A 16,442-nucleotide genomic window follows, 5' to 3' on the forward strand; every position below is an offset into this window, starting at 1 on the left:
GATTGAATACATTTTGCCTAGCGTTGAAGGCTAGCTACATGTACCTAGTGAATATGAGTTGAGCCAAAATGCCTAATCATATGCCTAGTGCGTTGGAATTGAAAAAAGTAAATCACACTAGGCATTTTAACTAACAAGTATTATATGCCTAGTGCATTGGAGATGCTCTTAAACTCTTCTCCCTATTAATAAAAAAAAGTTCCAATATTTATTTTTCTTAACTCAATTTAAAAAAAAAAAAACTCAATCCCAACATAAAGTTGTTTTTAAAAATAACTATTTTAATTAATTTTTCTATAGCCATATATAGCATCGTTGTTACGCTTCTCGTTCTCGTCACGCCGCATGGGCAGTTTCCTCCGGACTTGAGCAATGCTCCTCCACCCGTCAGCCGATGTCGGTCTCTCTCACAAACTCGAAGACCGCCCTTCAACACTTTCTCATCATAATCGTCCCTCTCTTTACATCTCTTCTCTCCCCCGTTTTTACCCTAAATTAAGATGAAGCAATCATTGAAGTTTTTCTTCCCCATCATGAGTAAGCTGCTTCTTCTTCTAGCTTTATTATTTGTTTTTCAATTCAAATTTCTCTACATCTTTATTGTTGATTTCTAGGGTTTGATTTGACGTTACTTTTACTAATTGGTTTACCTTGTGTTTGGTTGGGATTTGCGAGGGGATTTGAAAATGAAAAGGAAAATGGTGTGTGAAAGTAGGAGAAATATAAGCATATTTCACCCAAAATTTTCTTTTTCCTTCCCAGATCCCCCATTCATATAAATATATTTCTTATACTAATTCTAGGTTTTTAGAGTATTTACTTTCGTGTTGAGAAACGATCGAAAAAGGAAAAAGGAAAAAGGAAAAATTAAAAATTTCTTAGGAGCTGAGAAAATCACTGTTCTAGTTTAATTTCTCTTTCTCAGTTGTTTCACTGACCAGTTTTATAGGTAAGAATACCACGATAATTTTGAATCCTATTCACTTTATTTGGTTTGGTTTGGTTTCAAGATTTGTTTTTTTTTGAAAAAATAAGAACCATAAATACCAAAAATATATACAATATGAAAAATGATCATTTTTTTAATCTAACTAATATTTATTTTTTAAAAAATTTGTTAGAAAACAGATTTCGAAAACGATACCAAACAAAATGATTCTTTCTTGACCAAGAACCAAGAAAAAAACAAAAAAAAGGAAAGGAAAAATGAAATTGAATGTTACAATATAAAACAAGACATGAAAATTCATCACTTTTCTCACCCTTTTTGGAACATATCATTGCTTGACCATAGTTAAAGTTGTGAATGGTATTTGGATTGGGGAAATGATTTTTTGACATGATAGGTTGCTATTTTCTAAATTTTCCATACTATCAACTGCTAGATACCTTTCATTTTCAAATCCTACAGAATGAACACTCTTTTACCATAAACTAGAGGTGGGTACACACTACGCGTGTGCAATTTGTAATTGAATCTGATGACTCTGACAGTTATTTTAAGCAATTGGATCTAAGAGATTTGAAGCAGTTTAAAGCAGTTGTCATGTGTTGGGATGGGGGCATGTTGGGAAATTAAAAAAAGTGACAGGTCTCACCAAGAGAAGAAGTGTTCTCTTTATATAATAGTTTAGATAGAATATATAGTATAGATGAATATGAATGACCTTTCTTTGTATTTTTAAGATTCCTCTTCAAACCCTGCTATCACTCTCCTCCACGGAAAGGTTCTCCTCAAACCACTTCAATAAGACATCCAATCCCCTTTCAAATGGAAAGAAAACTAAATTTCTCTCTTCATCGCTCAAATCCACCCTTCAAGCAACTTAGCCTGCCTGCGTAAAGTTTCATGTAACTGAAGGAGTGTAATTTGACTTCTCATGTAAGGTAGAATAATACTGATATGGGTTATATCATATGTCCTATAGTTATTTCCTTAAGACCACATTTGACATGCGGACTAGGGGGTGGGATAGGACTATTTTAACTCAGGAGAAAATCATTCCACAGTCGGTTTATATTTTGTTGTCCAAGATAACTTATCACGAGAGCCTTTTTATCCAGCATATGCATGATTATTTTGTCCTAAGTTTATGCGGGACAGGACAACTATCTTAGGACAAGACTTTTGTTGCAAAATGACAATAATACCTTCATAGGGATAACTTATCCTATCTAATCTTATATGCGATTCAAACATGACCTCAAGATATGAAAAAGTAAAAGAAGGGCCCCATTAACTTGAAACCTAAATTGATACACCAGAGATGGTAAATGTCGACTTTAATTTTGACTTTAGCACATGGCTCAAAATAGTCTTAGATTGAAACTTACTTGTACCTAGCAAAAAGAAACCTTCGTTTTGACTTTTGATATTTTTCCTTTTGGGTGCAGATTCCACTATGAAATTGTTTAAGAAAGAGGTATCCTGTCAAAGGTTTGTATATAATGTTCTTAATAGGTATCAATCGCAATGGTCGAATGGAGAAAAAGTTGACAATAATGTGTCGAAGGAGGCAAAGAATGCATCTCAAGTATCTGTAACACCTAAAGTGGACAAGAATGTCAATGATGATTCTCAGATTTGGAAATACAGTCCCAACAATGATGACGATTTGAGTGATAGCAAATGGAAGTTAGAACTTGCTTGGTTCACCAAAGCTCTTGAACCAGCATTGCAATTGTATAGGCGGGCTATGCCAACAGGTGTGTTTATTTCAATCTCTATTTTATTAATTATATGTTGTTTATGCATTGTGTTGCTCTAAAAAATTTTATGAATGGATATACATGGCTTGTCATACAGAATAATAATGTGAGAGGCATATCCAAATATTTTTTATTTATTTATTTTGATCAGCAACAAAAAGAATTTTATTAATGAAAATAAAAGGGAAACAACAAGAGGACAAGAAGTCCTCTTAGGTGAAACCATTACACCAAAGAAAATACCAATAACAAATACATCTATATATTGCAAACCGCTTTCCAATCACTAGAAATTAAAAAAAGTGGAACCCCTTTGAATGGAGGGGGGATAGGAGCCCAAAACAACGCTGTATGACACACTTTATCCGCAGCAAATCTTCATCCTCAATCTTGTCCTAAAATGAACTTGCATTTCTTTCCAACCATATACCGCAAAAAATTGCAAAAACAACACATCTCCACAGCACTTTTGCTCTTTTCTTATCTCCAAATCCTCGAAATTGAATTGAAAGCATTTGAGCACACTCCTCTAGGGCCACCCAATGTACGTTGGTTAATGAGAATAAATGGTGCCAAAGGTTCAAAGCAATTGGGCAATGTAGGAAAAGATGATTAAGAGCTTCCCCATTCCTCTTACACAAAATGCATAATTGAGGACAAAGAGAACGATAAGGCCTCCTTGCTTGATGGATTTCATTAGTCAAAATGCTTCCAAGAAGGATCACATAAAGATCTTCACCTTTTGAAGCACAAAAGCTGTAAAAATTTATGTATTTATTGATTGATTGATGATTCTGTATTACAAGATTGATAAATTACAATTCCTATACAATCTATATATAGAAGAAAATGTGGTAGTAGGTGTAGTGGAGGTGATAGTGGGTTAGGTGAAGTGGAGTGTGTGGTGAAGTGGAGGTAGGTGAAGTGGAGTGTGTAGTGGAGTAGGTGAAGGTAAAGATGGGAAATTCTAACAGCCCCCCGCAAACTCAAGGAGGAGAGAAACTAACCAACTTGAGTTTGGAGAGAGTAACAAAACAAGAAAATACATAAAAATAAAAAAGGATAGGAGACACTGTATGGTCGTGTCAGACCGGTGTAGAGGACACTGGATGGCGGTGTCAGACCGATGTAGAAGACAGTTTATGGGGTCATGTCGGACCGTTGTAGCAGACAGTTTACGGAGTCTTGCTGGACCCTTGTAGAAACTAACCGGAATCAATGTCGGGACAGTTTACAGAGTCTTGTCGGACCCTTGTAGAAACTAACCGGAATCTATGTCGGGACAGTTTACAGAGTCTTGTCGGACCCATAAAGGAGCTAACCGTTATCAAATGTCGGGACAGTTTATAGAGTCTTGTCGGACCCTTGTAAAAGTGGCACCCTCAAAAGGTGTGCCCAATTTTGTCAAAAGGCGTGCCATCAAAAGGCGTGCCCAATTCATCAAAAGGTGTGCCGGACATGATGGCGAGGCACGTGGGCGCCTTGGCTTGCGTGCCCGTTTGTCGGCTGGTGGTAAGAGGCGCGCGATGCGCGTGGCTGCCTCGACTATTTAACCAAGGTTGAGGCGGAGGCTGTGCAAACCAGTCTGAAACCGCCGAAAATCCTTTGAAAAAACTCTTCCGTTTCTGAGAAAGAGATTCTGGAACACTCTGTTGCCATTCTGTCACCAACCCTTCCGAACATTACCAGTCTGAAATTGCTATTTCGCTGAAACACTTAGCAACCCAAAAAACATGGCCTCGTCTTCCCGTCCAGCTACCCAGAACCTGCTCACGCTCTTTCCAGAACTGAACGAGCCCACAGGAGAAATAACTGGTGCGGTGTCCAGTGAACCGCAACCAAACACCTCTGGTTTTGCTCCATTGAACTTTCCGATGCGGTCGGTGGAGCAAAAAATGGCGGTACAGTCGGATGTGGAGGCCAATCAGTATACTCTGAAGGCATGTGTGGAAAGCATGACGGCGGTCACAAACTTGTCGAACCGGCTGCAGAGTAGAACAAATGAGGTGCAGCATTTAAACTCCCAGTTGGCTCTGCTCCAACGCATGTATAAGGATGCGCGAGCAGAGATAAGTGTGCTAAAGACAGAAAACAAGGAGCTGAAGCGGAAGGCCATCGTGATGTTCCGATTTGGAGGGCCTCCATATGCTGTAGTGGAGGAGCAGGGAGTAGTGATCGTGCCCAGTGGAGTGGGAAACACGGAGGCAACACCGTCAAGGGCCGCCCAGGACGGAGGCAAGAAGAAGAGACCGGCGGCAGAGTAGAGAAGAAAATCCTGCCTGTGGATGTGGTTGATTTGTTGCTTTTTTTTTTTTTTTTTTTTTTTTTTGGTGGTGTAAAAGTGTGATCGGGGTTGAGCCCCGGAGATGAATAAAATATGGTTGTTGTGCAAATGGAAAAAGGGTTGTGGTTGTTTTTTTTTTTTTTTTTTTTTTTTTTTTTTTTTTTTTTTTTGTTAAAGAGGGGGAACATGCCCAAAAACAAATAATAATAATGATAATGGTTTGGGTTTTGAGTAAGATAGTATAATAAAAAGAAATATATATATATATATACAAATGGGGCAATGGTGACGAAAGTGGGGTGTGGTGACTGTTCTTGAGTGGAGAGAAAAGAATAAAATAAAATAAAAGAAAGAAAAAGAAAGTAGGAACAATGAGGGCACCAAGAAGTTTTTTTTTTTTTTTTTTTTTTTTTTTTTATTTATTAATAAAAAAAAAAAAAAAACAATTGTGGGCGGTGGATGCAAAGTGAGGAGAGAGAGTGAGTTTGAAGTTTGGGCGGTGGATAATTAAAACAAAAGAAAGTTTTGGGGTGTGTAAACCATGTGTCGGTTGCTTTTCAACAATGGCGGAACTTGCGTTGCTATCGCAGGTGGCGATTACTGCGTGATTGCGGCTGATACACGAAGGTCGACTGGTTACAACATTCTTACTCGCGATTACTCCAAAATCTGCAAACTAGCGGACAAATCTGTGATGGCTTCATCTGGTTTCCAGGCTGACGTTAGAGCTTTGCAAAAGGTTTTGGCAGCCAGGTACTTGATCTACCAGCATCAACACAACAAGTAGATGAGCTGCCCTGTAATGGCTCAATTGCTCTCAAACACCCTCTACTACAAACGCTTCTTTCCCTATTATGCTTTCAATGTCCTTTGAAGGAAAGGGTTGTGTCTTCACATATGATGCTGTTGGCTCCTATGAGAGGGTTGGATACAGTTCCCAAGGTTCTGGTTCCACCCTCATCATGCCCTTTTTGGACAACCAACTGAAGTCTCCAAGCCCTCTTTTATGACAGTTCCACCCCAAGCTTGATGGTTTGATTAGCCATACTTGAGAGGTCAAGAACCACATCCCCTGGAACCCGTAGCTCCGTCGGCAACATCATCAAGATCTGAGATGTGAGATGGGATCTACGGTGGTGCGGAGACTGCGGTGGTGTGGAGGAGATGGGATCTACGTAGATCTGTCCAGATCTGTCGTGGTGGAAACCGAAGCCGTCACCACTTTGAAGGTTGGTTCCCCACCATGTTATCAAGGAGAGGCTGAATCGGTTGCCTTCGGCCTGCGTTGGAGACAGGGTGATGGCCACCGTGAAGAAAGGGAAGCCAGATCGCAGGCTGAATCGGGGTGCTGTTACTATTTCTTGGCTGATGAAGTCGAGACCAACAATGAAGAAGTCATTAATGCCATCATGCAGGATGTGGACACCGACAAGGATGGACGTAGAAGTCATGAAGAGTTTGCATCAATGATGAAGGCCGGGACGGATTGGAGAAAAGCATCAAGGCAGTATTCAAGAGAGACGGTTAGTGTGTAGAGGTCCGGCGGGCGGCCAAGGCGAGGCTGCCGCCCGCCGGGGAAGCAGAATTACTAGCTTCTTTAACCTTGCTCTGATACCATGTAAAAATTTATGTATTTATTGATTGATTGATGATTCTGTATTACAAGATTGATAAATTACAATTCCTATACAATCTATATATAGAAGAAAATGTGGTAGTAGGTGTAGTGGAGGTGATAGTGGGTTAGGTGAAGTGGAGTGTGTGGTGAAGTGGAGGTAGGTGAAGTGGAGTGTGTAGTGGAGTAGGTGAAGGTAAAGATGGGAAATTCTAACAAAAGCTTTCCAAATTCTTTTACGGAGTGTAAAAGAGTGGATGTTAGAGCCATCAATGATTTTGTCAAAGAAAGATTTGCATGAAAACATGCCTGAAGAATGAATGAACCAAATCTGCTTATTATCCTCATTTGGAGACAAAGAAACCCCCTCGAGCAAAGACAACAAAGACACCCACTCCAGATTTTCCCAATAATTAGATTGACAGTAGATAGATACTTAGTAGTTTGTCCTAAATACTGAATTGTCTAGTTCATATTTTATATTCAAGCCTCCTTTCATGGTAAAAACCCCCCTTCCCTTTCCCTTTCCCTTTCTCTCTTAAATTTAATGGTTCTCTCTTAAATTTAATGGAGGAAAAGATAAACTATTTGTTTGATAGGATAATTATTTGGGATGTAGGTCTTGTATAGTTTTTAAGTAAATTGGATGTCTTGAAGGCTGATTTCATTTACAAATTTGCAGGAAATGGATTTGGAAACAAATCCCCAACTAGCAGTAGGTCACTTATGGAGATTGTTGCAAGCCTTCAGCGGAGTAAAATTGGACTCCAGGATTGGAGCCTGAGTGATCTTACTATAGGATTATTTCTTATATACCTTAAGCAAGCATCCGAAACCCCGTTTGAGGATGTTAAGGGTATTCAGATCTCTTCTGATTCTATAGTAAGCACTGGAACCTTAAATTTCAAGACTTCATTGAGGAAACTGAATAGGATATATTTCTGTTCTCTCTGAGTGTACATAGAGTACGTGTTTTGTAAATCTCAAGCCATTAATTTTTCATGTTATCCCTGGACTTCTTATCAGATTATGTTTTTTTTATTTTTGTTTTTGTTTTTCTAGGTCCATGATCTTATCTACCACTTAGAATTAGCAAAAGGGGCTTATAGGGATAACACTGCAGGTCTTGCAAGAAACAGCATGCTTCGAGAAAGCAACGTTGTGAAATTTATTAAAGATTCTAGCATTATGAGGCCTGGATATTATATAGGAATTGATGCACGCAAGAGACTTGTAATTCTTGGAATTCGGGGAACTCAAACTGTCTATGACCTTATTACTGATATTGCTACTTCAAGCACTGAAGAAGTCACATTTGAAGGCTACTCAACCCACTTTGGTACTGCTGAGGCTGCTCGTTGGTTTCTTAGTCATGAGATGGGAACCATAAAGAAGTGTTTGGAGAAACATGAGGTGGTTAAGATTGATCTTACTTTCTTTTTTTTCATTTTTGGATACCTGATTTCTGTCTCAAGCTTCTCTGTTCTTCTCACTACCCTTCTGAAGCTTTTTATCGTTGTTTGTAGTGAGACTAATTCATCTACAGGGATTTAGGTTAAGGCTAGTGGGTCATTCTCTTGGAGGTGCTACGGCTTCTCTGCTGGCAATCATGCTTCGTAGGAAGTCATCTAAGGAGCTAGGGTTTAGCCCTGATATTGTTACTGCCATTGGATATGCCTCCCCACCTTGCGTATCTAGAGAACTTGCTGAATGCTGCTCTGATTATGTCACCACTGTCATAATGCAGGTTCGTGGCTGATTTGAGTATTTTAGTCATAGAAGTTGTCTGGAAGGAAGACTTATATATATATATTTAATATTTATTTTTATCTACAGGATGATATCATTCCAAGGTTAAGTGTAGCTTCTCTAACAAGATTAAGGAATGAAATTCTGCAAACTGATTGGTAGGTAAAGAAGCCTTTTTTTTCCCCAGCTAATAAATTACTCCTATGTAACTATGTTCTTTTTAAATACCATTGTAAAACCAAAAAATCTGTGCCTTTGGGTTGCATTCACGCATGTTGTGTGTGCATTCATTGAGTGATCAAACTTTTTTCAAGGATGATAACATTCTAAACCAAAAGATCTGCGTGCTATGCCTCTGTTTTTGTTCTTTACAGCATTGATAAAATGTGCACCTACTCCTTTTTATTCTTTCCAACTCCCCAAGCTTCTTAGTATTCATCGTTTTATGAAAGATAGACTAAGAGGGAAGAGATTCTTCCTAACCTAGTAAAATTGAATTGCATATCATCTCTATCGATTCATTGGCTATATTTTGTCCTTCATGCTCTTGAGAGAAAAATTCTCCATTTCTAATTGCTTGAAACCGATTGTCTTTTGGATCTACAGAGACGAAAATCTTGTTTTATTGTTCATTGTTTCCAATGTCTGAACCATTCAGCAGAAAAGTTGTTTAGTCAAATAAAATAATTTGCAGAAGGATATTCTCTTTGTGATGTGTTAAAGAAGACCTGCGTCTAAAAATGAGAACCATTTAATGAAGTGCATGTAGTTAGTTGGTGATGAACAGGTATATTATAATGCTAGTGATAGTTACAGACTGAAAACTGTACCTGAAATGAAAAATTAAATGCCATCTAAGGTTAAATTAATGCAGTCAGTCGTAATCTGTTGCAAACTGAAATTGTTGCTCTTCTACATATAATAGGTTAAAGTATAAATAATTATTCCGTTGCAGTTGAGATTGAGAAGGTCAGCTGCTGAACAATATTGACACTCAAGATACAAGGCATGATCATTCTGGCAAAAGCTTTTGCCTATGATACGAAAATTTTTGGAGCTACTGCGATAATATCCATCTTCCTCGGTTCCTGATCATCGTTGGAGCACCTCTTTTATAATGGTTTTGGCTGCCCCAAACTCATGTTATGTATATTGCTCATCAAGAAATAAATAAATAAAATTAAACAATACTCCCCTGTAAGAACTTTTTTGTAGGAAAAATAGTTGAGTTTCTACTTTTGGCATGATTTTTTGTATTGGAGTAGCTCCATGCTTCTAGTTGTGTAGTACCAGGAACTCTTGGTTTATGATTTGACAAGTATGCTTGTGGTTGGGCATGCATTCATGCTGCAAGAGTGGAGCGTAAGTGATTTTGTCATTCATCATGGCAGCTAGTAGTTGTATTGTTAGTTCTACTTCTCGTAGTGCTTTGGTTCAAGTCACTATGCCTCTATTTCGTGGTGGGGTAGCCTTGCCTCTATGTATCTAGCGAATATTGGGTCGCTTTGTGGGGGTATCCAATCAAACCCTTACCACATTTTTTTTTCACCCAGCAAAAGAGAAATAAAAGAAGATTTTGTCATTGGATCATTTCATGGGTAATCTTAGGCTCCTATCCTTTTTTGGCCTTTTTCCTTTCCCGGTTTTTTTTCGTCTTTGCATGGGTTGGGCTGGGTGGGTCTGTGGGTTAAGCTTGTCCTATTTCTTTGTAGTGCATTGTAGTGGTCCAGTTCCTTTTTGCTAGTGTGCTTCAATAACTAGTCATGCAAACTTACTGGGGTGAGTAGTGAATCAATAATTTAGATCAGGTAACCGAACTCATTTTGTTTTTATAGCACCACACTTGTCAAGAACTATTCTTTCCCTTTTTTTTTCTTTCCATCATGCATTGTTGGCATGCTGTAGCTAAATTATGTATCCAATGGGGATCAACTTTTCAAAAGTAAAATGTTCCGATGGTTTGTCAAATATCTTCCTCTGTTTTTTCACAGGATGAGTGCCTTAGAGAAGGAAGACTGGAGAAATGTCATAGGTTTGGTATCAAATGCAAAGAATGTTGTTTCTTCAGTACAAGATGTAGCTCGGAAGCTTGCTGATTATGCAAAGTTTGGGGGGCAGACAAAAGTCTCTGGTAAGGTCTTGCTTACTTCCAGGTTCCCAGATGTTATTATATTTAAATCGGTTACTTAATATTTTAAATTGGCTACCATTGGCAACTAACGACAAGTACTGTAAACGTAGTATTTTTTTTGTGGCCATTTATTGTGCTTCAGTAGGCCAGGTATTGCGTAGAGCCAAGATTTCATATGATCTCAAAGTTGAACCTTATAGCTGTTGGCTTTTTAATATCGTTCTTTTGTGACCATTTTTAGTAGAGCCAAGATTTCAAATGACTATTTTTTGTGACCATTTTTAATATCATTCTTCCACCCCCCTTCTTGCCTCTCTCTCTCTCCCTCTCTCTCTAAAATATGCCACGTTCACATTATGCTTGTTCTTGCTATCAATGTGTTGAAAACCAGACCGGTGAGCGAACTGGAAAAGGAACTAGGTGGACGGGTTATTGATTCAACTGTCGGATCGAAGCGGTCAAACCGTAACGTCATAATTAATATTATATAATTATAAATATAAATATAATCATAAATTATAAATAAATAAATAAATATATATAATTACTGAAATAATAAAAAAAAAATGTTGCATAATATTTACTAATAATATTTAATAAAGTCATAATTGATAATAAAAAAAAAGTCACTAGTTTTAAAGAAATTAAAAAAATTTAACATTTCTTCCAAACAAATTGATTGAATGTTAGATTTAATTTTGGAGGGAAATGAAATTTTCAACTCTCCCTCCAATCAAATAAGATTCAAACAATTTGATTGAATCCCACATTGAATTTTTAGGTTCTCTTTGAACAATTTTTTTCCTATGAATAGGAATAGACTTTTATAATTTCTTCAAACTTCCAATGAGACTCATGAGAGGAGGCTCTTGAAGTAAGAGTTTTTCGTCAAAATTTTGATATATATATATATATATATAAATATATAAGAAAGACAGAAGGAAGAAAAGAAGAAAAAAAAAAAAAAACACCGGGTTGGTCCGGGACTGGTTCACCAATTTTTCCGGTTTTTGCAAATAAGGCTGGTTTTTGGCATAGTCCGGTTTTTGTGGATCATCCGAAACGGAACTAGGTCCGGTCACCAGTTCTACCCGTTGAACTGGCCGGTCCAGTCCGGTTCTTAAAACATTGCTTGCTGTATTTTTTATTTCTTGATGGAAAAATCTTTAGAGCTGCTCCAGGAGATTAATAAGAAAAGCATAATGCTTACAATGGTGTAGAGTCTTTCTGGTTAGAGTGGCACGGTCTTGCACGTTCTTCACTATACCCGATGTTTTGGGCAACCCCTGTTTGTGCAAAATTGCCAGTGTTATATAGTCTCTATCCATCCTTTGTGTGCAGTCTTCTGCTCCCTTTACATGCACATAAACAGCTTGTCAAAATTTAGTTTAATTTATAGTTAATCAGGCCTCATTGGGGAGCATGCTATTTAGTAACTTTTTTGCTTTGTTGGGATGACTTTTTGGCTTTTTATGAAAAAAACGTGCAAAAAGCAGAGAGAAAAGGAAATGTTTGATTTTTTTTAATTTTATTTTTTGCATAGTTTGTTGGCTTTTTGGTCTTTTTAATGACTTTTTGACTTTTAAGCTATTTTTTGTTACCTTCAATCCCACCAGAAGTACTCTCATGTTCTAATTTTCTGTAATTTGTTCTTTTATGCTGTGCACCAAGCTGCTTGTTTAATTCGGAAGTCACTTAGTCGTCAGATTTGTAGCTTTCTTCTGAACATTCTTAAATGAGCTCCTTTTTGGCATTCTAAGAGATAGATTCACTACAACCTTTAGTTACTAGCTTTTGTTTTTAAGATTATTATTAGTATAACTATGATAGAACTTTTTAGGTTTATATAGTTGATTTAATTTTTTCTTTTTAAATGCCTATTCAAAGGAGATGAGGAAAGACACAGTTAGGTAAATAGAACCAGCACTTATTTTGGCAGTCTATGCTGAAGTTTTACATGCCATTTTTTCGACAATTTTGGACCCGGATGAAACCCGATCAGCTTTTATTTTTCCTAGGGGCGATTATTGAATATTTTATTAATCTGATAAATTTCTTTATTTTTTTGATGCATCAGCAGTTACATCTAATTTTATTCCTTCTTATTTTAAATTATCTTTTATTAAGTTTTGGTAAATTATAATTTGGACCTTTTATATATTTGAATATTTTATTCATCCCTGATTTTTTTTAATATTTCCATTTTCTTTTTTTTGTTATTTTCTGATATATTGCCAAAATTTTCAAGTTCTTGTGGAATGCAACACATGAGAAGATCCTTGCAATTGATAATTTCATTCGGATGGGAGGAAATGGATTTTGTGAATTAGTTCTGCCTTTGCAAGTGTTTTGGTGAATCAATCTCTTATTTCGTTATCCATTGTAGTGTCGCTAGAGATTCATGGGGCTGATCTTGATGGGATAGAGTGGGTGTTCTAGAGAGATGTGGTGGGAGTTATGTTTGGTTGATGGGGAGGACGGGTGAGGGAACTAGGCGAAAGGCATGGCAATTGGCTCCTTTGTGTTTGATGCGACTCTTGTGGAAGGAGCGCAACATGAGGTATTTTGGCCTGTCTAGTTTAGTCTAATATGGAATTCTAGCACGGAACAGGAGGTATTTGAGCCTGTTTATTTTTGGTCTTGGAATGTGGAATTCTAGCACAGCCTGGCTATTTATAAAATATTATTTTAAGAGTTTATATTTTTGGCTGCTTAATAAACTATAAAATTAAAAGACAAGCACAGTATGTACATGCTTCTTTTTAGGGCTTAAATAAAAGACCGGGAATGATTTACAATTGGATTTTGTTAATGACCTCAATTCAAATTATTATTGAAAGCTCTAAATTCATTTAATAGTACAAAGATTAAAAAATATTAGTAGTCCATATGTATTGACTTTAAATAGGTGGGCGTGGGATTTAGAAGTTCTCTTAGGGCTACGTTTGAAATGGCTATATATTGGGCCCAATGTCAGGCAGGGCCATGCTTGGGAGATGAGATATATGCTCTTCCTATGTAGTGCAATGTCGGCCCAAATCTGAACCTAGCCTGGTCCGTTTGATGTTTACTAGACGAACCTTTTTTTGTAGGTTCAATATATATATATATATATATATATTGTAATTAATTGTCTGGGAAAGCTTATCCCAATTTTGATTGTATTGTAGTTTTGTTGATTCTTAACATATATAAGTATCTATTGGCCTTTTCTTTCTTTTGAATGTATACACCTTTTATTTGTGCGACTGATTTCGTTATCTGAGTTTAACCGTTCTGATGCATTTATTAATGAATCTTGCTTTAATTATAGAAGTTCTAATATCTTGGTCATTTTATTTTCCTTGTATATCATAAAATATTGGTTTTGTTTACTCGTTCTGTTACCAAGTTATCGCTATATGTTGACAATTTTTAAAACCATGATCTAAACTGACCAAAGATATGAGATTTTTTGGGTAGGTGACTTGTTATGCCAGCTCTAGCACATTTGTAGGATTCCCTTTGGTAGCTTTAGATAGCGGAATTGCTGCCAGCTCTATTGCACCTTTGTATCATATAGATATAGGTACTATGAGTATGTAGATGTAGATAATATTATTTAAACTGATTTTATTATGCCTCTACAATTGGGCATTCACAATAAACAACCCTTCAATATTCATGCTTGCTCTGATAGTATCCTTGATGATTTGATGAACCACACACCCTCGTTGGTTTTGTGATTTAAGCTTACTTTTTACTAATTTTCTGAACTTTGCATCTATACTTTCCTTAAATGGTCATTTTGGTGTCTCGGTGTTTAGATGTTGACATCAGAAAGGAATTGCCCTTTGTTCCAGGAGTCTCTTCGACCTCCAAGGCAGCCAGAGAGAGCGCTGTTCTTGGTAAAAAGGACTCTGCAATGCCTGAGGAAGAGTTGTTTGTACCGGGGACTCTCTATTACCTGAAGAGGAATATAGTAGACAATCGTAGCAGCAGCAATGAAAAAGGGAGGAAGTTTTTTACTCTGTGGAGGCGACATCCAGGTGAGCATTTTCAGCGGATACTACTTTCGAACAACTTGATTTCAGACCACAAATGTGACAGCTACTATTATGCTCTGAGGGATGTGCTCAAAGGTTTTCCTGGCCCCATTGAGGAAACCATTTTCAAACATAAATAAACTTTATCATTACTTTTTTGTTGGAGTATTCCTGTAATACTATGTAAATTATGTATACCTTTGTTTTTAGATCATCTCAATAATCATATTGAGTTCATCTGTAAAATGTTTTGCCAAAAAAAAATTGTAATTTTGATTGTTGTTCATGCACAATAATTCATTTTAATTCTGTTCAAATTAGAACCTTTATTTTCTGCAGAGCTCTAATTTTTTGAATGATGAAGTGGCCATTTTGTGCAGCCAACATCAATCCTTGTGGTGGCTCTGAAACATTTCTATGGTTAAAAAATTGACTTGTGTTATGGGCATTGTCTATGGTGATAATTAACTTTGATTTTTCATAGAAAATTGTCTTTTCCATATTGTATCCTAGGGATGTCTCTATAGAATCCTCTTTGGGGATGATCACTTGGCAATTTTTTGGTTAGTACTGTCCTGACTGCATGCTTAACTGCACGTTTGCAGCCCATTCATTATCCTAAATTCAAACTTTAATAAATGAGTTGAGTTTGGGCCAAAAATAAGCTCCATCTAAGAGTTGTTTGGGATGATCTAAATAAGTGTATTTTTTGACTTTTTATGAAATATGAGTTAGGTTTGAATTGGGTTTGAAGTGATGTGTTAGAGAGGTGATGTGACTTAAACAAGGATAGTGACTTAAACAAGGATAGTGACTTTTTGACTTTTTGATTTTTTTTTACACATACCAAACCAAGCCTTAGTAAAGTTAGGCTTGCTTGATTAAAATATAATATAAAATATATTACATGTGTGTTTAATAATCTAAAATGTGATATACATTATAAATAATAGAGAATTAAAGCAAGATATTCATTTTTAGATCTGTTGGCCGTTAAGTTCAATGTTAAATCTTTTGTGAGCATAAGGACAATAATGTGAAAGATCATATTATCCATATATGTTAGATTTATTTATTTTGATGATTTATTTGAATATGTCTTAATTTATTCGAAAAAGAAAAATAGAATCTAAAATTTATTTTGATGATATATTTGAAAGAGAAAAATAGAATTAAAATTTATTTTATCCTATTATTTGTCACCTAAATCTTATCTTAAATGTTGTTAGAATGTATTTAATGATGGTGTTTGGGAAATGGATTTTTATGTAGGTTTTTTTAGATGTAAGGTCAAAATGTTCAAATGGAAGATATTCAAATTTGTAATGATGGAGTGAAAGATATTCAAATTGATAATGATGGAAGTATAATGATTATAAACGGCTATAAATTCAAATGACTACAACGACTACAAACGGCTATAAATTCAAATGAATACAACGGCTATAAACGGCTATAATTTTCATTATATATACCAAAGCCTCTAATGTAAACAAGTTACAAAAAACCTGAAAATATTCTTTGATCTATAATCACTCACATTTATTCTCAGAAATTATACACTGAGCCTTATAGCATTAAGCTCATCTTTCTTATGTGAGATTTACAGAAAAATCAAAATTTCATTTTATATATCTATCTTTGAGAGATATTTATTGTGAGCTTTCTTTGAAAGCAAAAATACTATTTCATCTTGTAAAAGTGTTGCAAACACTGTGTTCTTGAAATCTTGAGAGTAATTGTGAATCACCTACGATTTGCAAGGGTTTGGACTTGTGAAGTCTGTGTAAAATCCGTGGAGGATTGCTCCATTTGTAAAGAAGTTGCTAGCACCCCCGTGAAGCTAGAAGATAGTGGAAAATCTCAAGTGAAGCTTGAGGAGTGGACGTAGACCGAGTTGAAGCCGAACCACTATAAATTTGTTTGCCT

General features: G+C 36.4%; 1 protein-coding gene across 4 annotated transcripts; it reads left to right on the forward strand.

Annotated features, from left to right (window-relative positions):
• The first annotated feature begins 278 nt into the window (after positions 1-278).
• On the forward strand, positions 279-14,851 carry LOC145804684 (alpha/beta-Hydrolases superfamily protein). 4 transcript variants are annotated; one of them, XM_082899441.1, is made up of 8 exons: positions 279-537; positions 2,395-2,706; positions 7,291-7,490; positions 7,671-8,021; positions 8,155-8,355; positions 8,445-8,515; positions 10,349-10,488; positions 14,295-14,851. In XM_082899441.1, exons 1-8 carry the CDS (start codon positions 501-503, stop codon positions 14,651-14,653), a joined length of 1,671 nt encoding a protein of 556 aa, XP_082755567.1. In that variant the 5' UTR covers positions 279-500; the 3' UTR covers positions 14,654-14,851. The 4 variants fall into 4 exon arrangements, with proteins under 4 accessions (XP_082755567.1, XP_082755568.1, XP_082755569.1 ...); XM_082899442.1 differs by having other exon boundaries at positions 284-537; positions 14,331-14,851; XM_082899443.1 differs by lacking the exon at positions 7,291-7,490 and having other exon boundaries at positions 284-537; positions 7,732-8,021.
• The last annotated feature ends 1,591 nt before the right edge of the window (positions 14,852-16,442 follow it).

This window comes from Camellia sinensis, chromosome 12 (genome assembly GCF_055761805.1).
Source record: "Camellia sinensis isolate YWXY chromosome 12, ASM5576180v1, whole genome shotgun sequence".
Classification (NCBI taxonomy): domain Eukaryota; kingdom Viridiplantae; phylum Streptophyta; class Magnoliopsida; order Ericales; family Theaceae; genus Camellia; species Camellia sinensis.

Bases quoted from the DNA above. Each gene is read 5' to 3' on its own strand.
- LOC145804684 (XM_082899441.1), top strand. From the start codon at position 501: ATGAAGCAATCATTGAAGTTTTTCTTCCCCATCATGA. The intron at 538-2,394 runs GTAAGCTGCTTC...TTTTGGGTGCAG, and splicing joins GTTTTTCTTCCCCATCATGA to ATTCCACTATGAAATTGTTT. The intron at 8,022-8,154 runs GTGGTTAAGATT...ATTCATCTACAG, and splicing joins AGTGTTTGGAGAAACATGAG to GGATTTAGGTTAAGGCTAGT.